General features: G+C 39.1%; 1 protein-coding gene across 9 annotated transcripts in view; it reads right to left on the bottom strand.

Annotated features, from left to right (window-relative positions):
* Positions 1 to 11,309, bottom strand: part of LOC121944952 (coiled-coil domain-containing protein 158-like) — a 32,701-nt gene that overhangs the window by 19,255 nt on the left and 2,137 nt on the right. For 2 of the 9 annotated variants that reach the window (XR_015776384.1, XM_042488923.2), the window contains exons 6-22: positions 10,960 to 11,272; positions 10,794 to 10,852; positions 9,742 to 9,852; positions 9,515 to 9,596; positions 9,176 to 9,295; positions 6,956 to 7,150; positions 6,594 to 6,830; positions 6,281 to 6,449; positions 4,966 to 5,118; positions 4,470 to 4,582; positions 3,479 to 3,637; positions 3,101 to 3,193; positions 2,721 to 2,843; positions 2,262 to 2,389; positions 1,906 to 1,968; positions 1,634 to 1,698; positions 970 to 1,125 (exon numbers count right to left, since the gene is read on the bottom strand). Coding sequence is in view for 8 of the 9 variants with exons in the window: in XM_042488923.2 (XP_042344857.2) it covers positions 1,010 to 1,125; positions 1,634 to 1,698; positions 1,906 to 1,968; positions 2,262 to 2,389; positions 2,721 to 2,843; positions 3,101 to 3,193; positions 3,479 to 3,637; positions 4,470 to 4,582; positions 4,966 to 5,118; positions 6,281 to 6,449; positions 6,594 to 6,830; positions 6,956 to 7,150; positions 9,176 to 9,295; positions 9,515 to 9,596; positions 9,742 to 9,852; positions 10,794 to 10,852; positions 10,960 to 11,272 (2,299 nt within the window). In the remaining variant the exon portion in view is untranslated. Of the gene's footprint in view, positions 1 to 49; positions 1,126 to 1,633; positions 1,699 to 1,905; positions 1,969 to 2,261; positions 2,390 to 2,720; positions 2,844 to 3,100; positions 3,194 to 3,478; positions 3,638 to 4,469; positions 4,583 to 4,965; positions 5,119 to 6,280; positions 6,450 to 6,593; positions 6,831 to 6,955; positions 7,151 to 9,175; positions 9,296 to 9,514; positions 9,597 to 9,741; positions 9,853 to 10,793; positions 10,853 to 10,959; positions 11,273 to 11,309 lie in introns of those variants that run through there. The other 7 variants (XM_042488922.2, XM_042488921.2, XM_088076501.1 and 4 more) reach the window with 7 other exon arrangements.

Below are 11,309 nucleotides of genomic sequence, written 5' to 3'. Positions count from 1 at the left end.
ATTTTTTTTATCTGGTCGATTCCTTGTATGAAAAAACAACTCAAGCACATACATTTATTAAAAACCTTTATATCAACAATAAATTACAAAACTACATATGCATTTTTATAAAGCGATCTTTAGACAACTTCATCTGCGGAGTTTATTTTTTTAAAATAAAAAAGCAGCTTCCTGAAAGATAAAGAAAGAGAAGTAATTGTTATGAGGAATTAGGAGGGATGACTGAGTCAATAACATTTACACAATTGTTATGACAACAGTTCTGTCTGTGAGCTGCTGAAGGACACGTCTAACAGGGAACTTAGCTGACTTGCTGAATAATCATTTATTACCTCATTACGTCCTGACACCTCAGACTCATGCTGTGACGTTTCTTGCTGTGCCACAGATGATGAAATAGTAAATATGAGAAAATTACTCAGTTACTGATGAATTGTATAAAACTATTTAACTTTTTGGAGTGTTATTCAAATTCCCCTCTAATTCAATATGCACTATGACATAAAAATATACAGTATCTAGAGGAAAACCCCACAAATGACTCGGTCTATGTATGTATCATAGAAACAGGATGAGCATAGAACTGACATTCCCATTCAAATCAACATAACAGGATGGCAGGAGTGGTGGCCATTTTTATGTTTGCCATTGCTGTTGTGCCAACTGTTGTATCCAACTAAAATCCATATAAACAAACTGACATGCGGCAAGTCGCAAACTCACTAAGTTGAGGTTTTGCAGTAAGGAGCAAATGACGGTGGCTTAGCCCTCATCTATTGTTCACTAGTTCTGTTTCCTTGCTGCTAGAGACGAATTAAGGATTCCTGGATTTACATCTTTAGAGTACTAAAACAAAAAATAATCGCCATTTTCTTTTGTACAAGTCAAATGACGACAGCATAAAGTTCAACGCCCTTTCTACTCATTCTATCTTTACGGTAAATGTAATAAACAATATGTGCAGCTTACTGATAAGAGGGGTCAGCCTCAGGTCTGTTGTGTCTCACTGTCAGCTGTTTGGGTCAGAGGTCAGGAGAGAGTGGACGGGCGACCTGCGGCCCAGCAAGAGTATCTGTGGGGAGGAAGTGTACCTCGCAGCAGTCGCTGGACTGAAAATGTGACGGCCTGGAAGGTCAGAATGTAAAGTCTATGTTAGAGAAATGAAAATTGATGTTGGAAAAACAAAATCCACAATTTGCTGTATTTAGTTAGTCAAGCTTATGCATTATAATTATTTTCAATATACATTATTTAACTCCTTGTCAATTATTCAACTCATTATTTAGTCTATAAAACGTATACTTTCAACTACTTTTATATTAATTCAAACATTTTTTTAGTACCTTGGACTTCCAGTATCTGTGGCTTTTCTAATTACTTTTCTAATTACCCTTTTTTATCCCGTGTTATTGTTGGTGTCACAGGCTACATTTATCTACTGTTAATTTATCTTCTAATGGGAGTTATCTAATATGGAGTTATCTAATATGACAACAACACAACTACACACTTTTTTGAAGAAAATAGTAAAAAACAAAATGCCAAGATAACGCACCCAACAATCCAGATCTCTCATTTCAGAAAATGCATTTTTGATTACACAAAAATTAAAAAAGCAGTTAAGAAGACTCACTTTCACTGGAGGATTTGTTGATTAATTTCCTGTTGAGTTCAGCTGCCCTCAGGAAATGCGGCTCGCTGTACAGTGTACGCACACACAGACGCATACATTACATCACAATACACAGCCTGTAGCACTTAGCAGCGGCGAGTATGTTGCACGAGGGGTAAAAGGTCACGTGGGTAGATGGTGTGAGCGCCTTGTCGCCTCCAGACAAGTCATGCTTCGAACATTTTCACATTTTCAAACAAAAAAGACACTGAGTTGGTTAGTTTGCACCCTACCTGCCGCAGGTTTTACTTCTCATTCTGGAGCGAGCTTTTACTTCTTCTGCCTCTTCAGTGCTGCTGTGAGTGCAGGGACACATTAAAGTGTAAAGTGAGTCCATAACAGAGAACTTGTGACACCAGTACGTTTTTAAACATTAAAAGGCCAACAGCTCATTCTTCTCATGGTACATTACAACAAAAGGTATTGAAACACAGTGTGGTCACTTAAAACCAGTTGTGTATGGACCCCCCCCCCCACTCCAAATGACTTCCTGCTTACTTAGAAGCATCACATGATTTTCAGACGTGACCTAAACTAGCTTAAGAACGAAGCTAATCCTTGCAGTGTGTGGGAACGGAGCCAGACGTACAATGTGGTTCTGTGCACTCTCTCCGGTGCAGACCTTCTCCTGTCATCTGTGTGTGGTCTGTGGTTCTCCGAAATCACTCCTCGCAGCTCTCTGACGAGAGACCTGAGCTTCCGGGCGGGGCTCTCCTGCTGGAGGCGAGAGAGACAATGTCAGTGCTCCGCTGTGGTGATGTCGATATTATAAACAGCTGTTTTTATTGGCTTGTATTTAAACTGAGAAAACAGGGAACACAGGATTATTTAAAAAAAATCTGTGACATGAACATCAAGGAGTATTTCACTGAAATGATTTACAGTCAGGTTTCTCTCCTTGGAACAGGAATGTAATGCCGTGTATGTTTTTGATTTAAAGGCAGAGCAGATGTGCTGAGCTTGTGTCTGCGCAGCCAAATAAACAATCATTCACACATGCACTCGATGCGCTGGAACCGTAGGAGATATAAGGAGTTCCTGACTGTACCATGATCTGGGTGTTGGAGGCGTGCTGGGAGGAGGGTGGAGCAGTGAGTGCCGATGGGGACGGGGAGCTCAGGTCAGGTGGAGGTACATTCAGAGCTGTGCGCAAGTTTTGACCTTGGAGCTCCTAACGAAAAGATAAAGTTGTTTTATAATTCCAGATTAGTTGCTCAGCTCCCTTTAAACATGAAAGTAAAATATAAGTAAAACTGACTAGATTAAGACTTACTGTCAAAAATGCAAAATAAAAAGAAAACAGCAGAGAAGCTTAGTATAAAGCATCAACAACACATATGGTAATATTTTCACAAACATCTACAAATGTGTAAGGAGCGGATAAACCCTCTTCGCTCTTGAAAAAAGACAGTCTGCAATGGGCTTTACCTTCAAGTCCAAGGCGTGTCGGAGTTTCAGACGGAAAAAGTCCTGCTCCTGCAGCTGGATGAAATCTTGACAGTCTGCAAAGCTCTCCGACATCTTTGGAAAGATTCAGAAGAATATGAAACCGTAACACAGTGATGGACACAAACAGAGACAGAATAGAGAAGATGAGTTTCATTTTTTATTTGAATATACTGTACATTCAGATTTTTTAAAAGATTTTTTAAAAGATTTAAATTGCTGTTTTCTGTTTTGACTTGAAACTGTTTTGACTTGAAACTTTATATGTAATTTAGTGTGTCACCATCTTATCTCCCTCTTAGTGCTAGATATCATGTGGCGGCATTAAAATGATTAAAATGAAGAGTAAAGGAGCTTCACCTTGTGAAGGATTGCCTCCAGCTGGCTGATGTGCTCCCTCAACTGTTTATCTTTAGAGCGAAGGGCCTCCAGCTCGTCGCCAAGTTGTCTCTTCTCCTCCCTGACGAAGGTAAGCTGCTGGAGCTGACGCTGGTTCTTCAGGGTCTGGAGGCGCTTCTCCTGGATGGGACATGGAAAAATGCATTTGAGTTCATCATTTATCTCAGACTGGGCAAAGTTGTCTCAGTAATAGAGCAATTTGATGTCCAGAAATAAAACCAGAACTCTTAACAAATGCTCTAAAAAGACTTGATTTACATACAATAGCTACTCTGCTTTAGGAGCACCTGAACAGGCTTAAGTTAAATCACTGTTAAGTGTTTACTGCTCACGGTTTCACCTGAAGCAAAACCTGATGTGTATCTGGAAATTAGCAGTTTTTATTTTTGTTATCGATAATAACATCATCATTCTATTACATAATTATAGATCACATACACTGCTTTGTTGGTTTTTACCTGTATGTATAGCTTCACAGACAAGATGACCCAAAACTTAAAAGGGTCAATACGGTATTTTTCAAACCTGGACCCCACTTCCCCGTGTTTCTATGTCGAAGTGAATAATGGGCACACTTTATTTTTAATTGGTCCAGTATTGAGAGAGTGCTGCAAAGTAACCACTGAAAGCAATAGCGCATTGCTGATTTTCATTCACTGAAGGTGCTTGTTTTTGACTCTGACAGACTCTAATTATCATTATAGGTGTCTGACAACATTATGGAGATAGACCTTTTTGTTAAAAAATAAGCTAATTTTTGTTTAACTGGAAAAAGTTATTGTTTTTGTTATTGATTGTTGACATTTGGATCTCCATGAGCTGAATGGCTTACTTGTCAGCATGATGAGATGCCAGGATGCTGCTCAGACATTGACAATAATGAGACAAAATGGAATAACATCAATTTGCCGGGGAATGATCTACAAAAAAGCTGGTACATTAAGTTTTATACCTGGTACAGTTTGTCCATGATCTCCTCTAAATGTTGGATTTTGCTCTGCAAGGAGTCGACCTGCTCTCTCCTGGCAGTGACCTCCTTCTGCATGTCCACGGCTACCTGGAGGCCTAAAGGGAGAGACAAACCCAACAGAAAAAGCAATAAAGAGTCAGAAAAAGGGCAGAGAGGTGATCAAGCAAGAAAGAACATCATAACATATCAAAAGAACACTGTAACTCACTGAGCTTTAATCTTAGACAGGGTTTGTACATGTCAAGAACACACGTTCATGGTTACACATCAGATTATATCTCACAGACTGGAATATATTATTATGTGCACTTTCACTGAACTATACTAAAGATTTGGCATTGCTAAATTTCATTATGATCCAAAGTAAATCACTGTTATCTGTCCACTTGATAGCAAAATTAGTGTAAATCAGAGGATGTTTCTTTGAACATGAGACCTTTTAATTAAGTCTGAGTTTAAATCATGTAATGGATCTCACCGTGTCCGTCGGCTCCTTCCAGGGTCCTCAGGGTGCTCCTGACCTGGGCCAGCTCATCATGGGCGCTCCTTAGCTGACTGTGAAGCTCCAGCACCGCACCCTCGTGCTCCTCTTTCCTGCAGCTGTGGAGCCGTTGCAGCTCCTTGTGCTCCTCTGAAACAGTGTCAGCACAAACACATGAATCACATCCACAGAGAGAAACACACTTTAACACACACAGTGATCGAAGGGCTTGGTTGACAGTGAAAACATACCAAACTTGTTCTTTGTTTTTTTGACACAGCAGGACAAGAGGATCATTTGATTTGGCAGAAAACCATGAGAGCTGAACTCTTTCTAGAAACAGCACGGAAATTCCTGGTGAATGAAAACGTTCCGGATACACTGGTCAGCTGTCCAGAGGTAAAGGAATACTACGATGTGTGGTAATTAATAAAATCATGAGTGTGATTTCATTTTACCCAGAAGGACTACCAAAAAATATTGTGATCTTTAGAAGTTAGGAAACTTATTAAATTTATTCTGCACTGCTATATATTAAAATGAATTAGGTTTAGAAAACTTCAAGTTAGTTTTGTTGAGAATTAAGGATGGAGCTTTAATATAATACCACTTTGGACAATATTTTCTGAATAGATTTCCAAAGCATGAAATAGGTGGAAAAAAATTACCTGAAATCAACAAAAGCCTCAAATTTTATGTGGAATACAGACAATATATTATTCATCCACAGCTAAAAAGAATAAAAGATATCATTGTAGTTGCTGAAGTATCTATGACACATTGTATCTTTGTTCTGATTAATTTGCTTTCAGATTAAACATGACAATTAACTTGTTATTTGATAACAGCTAATACATAAAACATATTGTATAGGGGCAAGTAAACATTGCCTTGGCAAGCAGATTTCTGACCCACTTGCCTGACTGAGCAAGAAAAAAAAAACACTGAAGTTGTTGAACCCTGCTGAAACGGACTCACAATGCTAATGAACTGTTGCATAAATGTAGGTTTTGTTGCACTTGAGTCATGTTTGTTTATATTTTTACGAAGTTTAAGTATGTATTTATGTGAGGCTGTGTACATATTTTCATCTGATTTTTAGACACCTCCTGACACACCATATGTTTTGGCTGTTAGATGCTGGTGGGTATACATACTTCCCATATTAGAAGGTCTGTTTTGTTGATGTTCATTAGTCTGAATAATCCACAAAAGAAAATGCAGTTTAGTTGGTTTTCACCACCATAGGTGTGTTCACATCATATTGGTCTCCTGTGTGGTGGTGACACACATTCAGCAAAGCTCAACTCACTGGTGAGGGTGAGTAACTGCATGCACTGGATGTCCAGCTGAATGGTGAGCTGCTGTTTCTCCAGAGTTTCCTCCTGGACACGCTGACTTTGTTCAGCCACAGAGGCCTGTAGCTGCTGCCTCTCGTGCTCTGCGGCAGCCAGGTCTGACTTGTGTTGGTTTAGCTCGGCCTAACCAGCATCATGGCACAAGAGGAAGGAAGAGAGACAAAGAGGGGAAAGTTGGTGGCACGGTATGAACGTTTTACTTAATTGTCTGATGAAACGTTTTGGAAAAAAATTGTTGATTAAAAAGTGAATTGCATTGCTCCTGACCCTGAGCTGCTGAATTTCCAGCTTGTGCTGGTTTAACTGGTTGCTGAGGAGGGTGTTCTCCTGCTGAAGGTCGTCGATGGTACGGCTGTGCTGCACAGTCATCTGGATGCCGTTCTCCATCTGCAACCTCAGAATACCCATCATCTTATCTCGTTCATCCAGCTTTAGCCTTAGAGCCTCTCCCTCTGCGTGCAGCGCCTGGCATCGGTTCTGGGCCTCGTCCAACCTGGCAAGATGCTAAAAAGTTTGGCTTCAGTTTAATAAGCCTTCGAAATAAACACATAACTAATTACCAAATCTTGGTTTATATAAAATCTAAATGGTTAATATTAAAAAGTGCAATGATTCCTGCAGAACATTACATGCTGAACTTCTTGCTGGCTAAGCTGCAGTTCCTTGTTTTTCTCCTCCAGGAGTTCCTGGTATTTACGCCCCTCCTGGGCCCTCTGCTCCAGCAGGGCCTGTAAGCAGGTTTCCTTCTCCCTGGCTGCCTCCAGCTGTCCTCTCAGGGCCTTTATCTCCTCCTGGAGCTCACATTGCTGCTGCTTACCGCACCTCTAGAGGATAAAGCAGGGGGCACAGTGAGCTGAATGTATTCAAACAGGAAAAAAAATAATCTTTTGAAAGTGTGAAGAAATAGGATCTGGCTCAACATTTCAACTTGTGTTATCTTTGGATGGTTGACTGACCAAACATGCTCTGCGTTTAAGAAAACTCTTCTCAACAGGTATGCCAGGTTGCTTCTACAGTGTGGGAATTCACATGGTAAAAAAAATGCAACCAAAATGAATGAATTGGTGCCTTAAACTTTGAAACAAGGGTATGAACCACTTAAAACACACATGACTTAAGGGATCAACAGGTAACTACAGCTAGCTGTGGACTCTGATGGGTTTTTGTATAAACCCCCATTTCCCCTCAGTACCAAAAAGGTACATTTTCAGCCTTTCAGTAATTATAAGAGGAGAAAAAAGTTTGACATTGCTCAACCCTAATGCGTATGGTGCACATCAGGATTCAGGGATATAAACTGCCCACTGGCAATAGGCTTAATCTATAAAGAATTGACATCTGTGGACTAATGGATCATTTGTGCACCAATTTGTGCTGCATCATTAATTGCAATGATAGCCTGTAACTGCACGAACCAACTCACTAGTTACTTAACCACTGTAACTGTTGAAATCACCTTATCATTTTTGTTAAATGATAGTGCACATACACCACTTTATTGTTTTTTGTTGTTGTCACATTTGTATGGCCTCACAAAAAGGATGAACCACACCTTTCAACGGTAAGTTTGGTATTTTTTGGATCCTATATTCTCATGTTTCTGTGTCTAAGTTACACATTTTTACTGTTTTTTTTAAATTGGTCCAGTATGGAGCAAGATCACTGTAGACAGCAGTACCAAAACAGGTTGCAAAATAACATCTCTGTGCATGTTTTAACATCAATTTACATCCACTAAAATTGTATATTTTTGTAATTTACATGCTAAGATTATTATTATAAGTGTCTGATAATAAATAGGAAAGATCCCTGCAGAGATAGATCTTTTTGTGAAAGAGTGAGATCCTTTATGTTTAACCAGAAAAAAAACTGACCAAATTTGCTTTACCAAACCCACAAGACTTCATTTAAATAAACAGTCATGTTATTGCAATAAAACACACCTTTGGCAGAAACAAAATGAAACTCACAAAAACTGCCTTGGATCATCTCTCCATTGTACCATCTATATCTATTTTTGGCACCAACTCTGGTTTGGTTTAAATGAAGCCTTAATTCAGCCAGTTAGATGTTTAAATATGCTGTCTCTATACAAGCAAAAAGGATATTGCGCTTCTAACAAAAAAAGGTCTTTCTCTGGAGGAATCCTTTCCATAAGTTATCAGACACTAAGACATTAATAACAATCCGAGCCTGTCAGTTGCAAAAACTAGCCTTTTTGGTGGACACAAATTGTTGGTGGAACATGGTCCAAGTACTAACATTTCAGCCTGTTTCATCTGAAAGCCTCTCAATACTGGATCAATTTAAATAGTTGTTCCCATTGGTCACTTAAACACAAACTATGGGAAAATAGGGTCCAGTTTGGAAAATACAGAAATTATCCTTTACTGCAGCCACATCTAGATCCTGCTCCTAACCCTTTGCCTTCTGCTGTGGCATTAAAGAAAAGCCTTGTAGGCTAAATGTACAGGGTCAAAATTGTTGCCTCATGATACAAATGTTCTTACTGAAAATAAATGTAAATTGTGCATTATAAGGACAGGCAGCACAGCCCCAGTCAGCCTCAAAAGCCCACTTCCTATCAGAGCCTCCATCTGAGCCTGGCAATCCTCTTTGACCCCACCAGTGTCTTAAGCTGTTTTACCAGCAGATTACACACCTTCAGCTCTTTACGCTCAATTCTTATTAAGATACACTTAACAAGAAGTATCATTTGAATTACCTGACTCTTCAAATCACACTTTAAAAGGTGTTCTTTAATGTAAATATGCATCTATATAAGGTCTTTAAGTATGAAAACAACAGGAAAAAAAATAGATCTTTTCATTAATAATTTACTGCAGCACCTCAAACTGGTCGAGCTGGGACTGAAGCGCCTCTGCCCGTTTTATAGATCGCTCTCTCTCTCTTTGGGCGTCCGCCAGCTGGGACTGAGCCTGAATGAGCTGCTGCTCCAGACAACAGACCTACAATGTCAAAAAACAAGTAAAATATCATTTGTGTTATCATTTTGGCACCGTGGACTTATCTTTTTTTTTTTTTTTAACAAGAAAGGTATTCCATCAGTTGTGTCTGATCTTCAAAACACTTCGGCCTTACTGATCTATACATCTAGTGTTGTGGATAAATATGGCTGGGTTATATTAATGTTTAGAAGCATCTGTAAATTGTTCATCCTCCTTTACCTTCTCTTTATGGTTGCAGAGGGTTGACTCGAGTTGACTGACTTGACTCTGGTGCAATGATGTCTGTGTTTCTGCAAGTTTCCTGGGAATAAATAATGATATATATCGATTTTTGGCACAAACTCATTAATTCAGAAATTCAACATTTTTTGATATTTAATTAAGTGGCCTTAGACTGCAAACACTCACTGATAACAGGCAAGAAATGATTTGGGAACAACACTTACTGCAGCTTCTCCAACTTGACAGTCAAGCTGACACTGTCTTGTTTTGATGAACTCAGTTTGTCAGTCAACAGTGCCACCTCCTGGCCAAGACTTGTAATCAGGTCTTCCATTCTAGGACACAACATTGTGAAGAGTGAACACTGCTATTGTCGATATACTATACTTATGATATACAATGAAGCACAGCAGATAACATACAAAAGTTGGAAGGGATGAAGTGATATGAAAAAAAAGACCATAACTTGATATGGAGCAGGTAAGTAGCTGCAGCTGTAGTGGCCTTCTGGCAGTTGGACAACCTACACAGTGTTTAATGACTACAAATTAACCCCCAAATTTCTGTAATTCTATCATATATGATTATGAAAATTGTCACATTTAAAGAGACACCCAAAAATCAAAAGTAAATATTTTCTCTCTTACCTGTAGTGCTATTTATCAGTCTAAGTTGTTTTAGTGTTAGTTGTCAAGTGATGGAGATATTGGCTGCAGAGATGTCTGCGTTCTCTCCAATATAATGGAACTAGACAGCACACAACTTGTGGTGCTTTAAAACTCAACAGCAATGTCTCTTCCCAGAAATCATAACCCATGTTAGCAAGCTCAGTGGTACTAGGTGAGCTTTAAGTATTTCCACGCTTCAGTCTGCATGGTTATACAATGGTTGATGTAGCTCAGTGAAAAAGAAATAGCTCCAACATTAAACTGCTCACTTCAAGGCCTGTGGATTATCTTGGGTAAACGGGTCAAATTTCTGGAAAGAGACATTGCTGTTGAGTTGTTTAAGCATATTTTTTATGGTGTATTAGAGAAAAGGCGGACATCTCTGCAACTCACACCAAAACAATATGCTAAATAGCACTACAGGTAAGAGGAAAAATAAGTCATTTTGATTTGGGGGTGAACTGTCCCTTTAAGAACTGGGAACCCAAGAAAAATAACATAACAAAATTATCAATAATCAAAATAGTTACTAATTTATTTTCTGATTGTTTTATTTTATGCTCACTGACTGAATGATTGATCGACTTATCGCTGCAGCTCTCAATTACCTTTCTCTTTGCTTATTTGCGCCACAGCTTTCTTCACCCTCCAGATGTTTAATTTTCTGCTGAAAACAGATGTAAAAAAATCTATCAGATATTAAAAAAAAAAAAGAAATGATGTATAGGTGTAAACTATACTTTATATGATCTGCAATTGACTTCCAGTACTTACCAAACAAAGTCTCTCCTGTAGCTCTTCTGTCTCATCCTCTGTTAATTTGGCACCGAGGGGCAGCAGTTTTAAACTGGTGCTGACATCAGGACTGCTGATGGCATTGCTTACATGTTGTGTCTCATGAGATAACAGTAAGCACATCTCCTTTACATTTTGTTCCAGTGTCTCTACTTTCCTGTTGAGTGCCAATGTCTCAGCCTCTGTCTCCTGCAGCTTCTGGCCCTCATTGGCCCCTTTGATCTTTTGGAGCTCCTCCAACATGAACAGCATCTTTTCCATCTGACCAACGTGTGTCCTTGAATCCTTCAATCTACAAATAAACAGATCTGTGGGTCAAAGTTATTAAA

The sequence above is a fragment of the Plectropomus leopardus genome, chromosome 4, assembly GCF_026936395.1.
Source record: "Plectropomus leopardus strain MGB_pleo_1.0 chromosome 4, ASM2693639v1, whole genome shotgun sequence".
In the NCBI taxonomy this organism is placed as follows: Eukaryota; Metazoa; Chordata; class Actinopteri; order Perciformes; family Serranidae; genus Plectropomus; species Plectropomus leopardus.
Note: the sequence above shows the minus strand (reverse complement) of the source record. Positions and strands in the feature narration are given on the sequence as shown.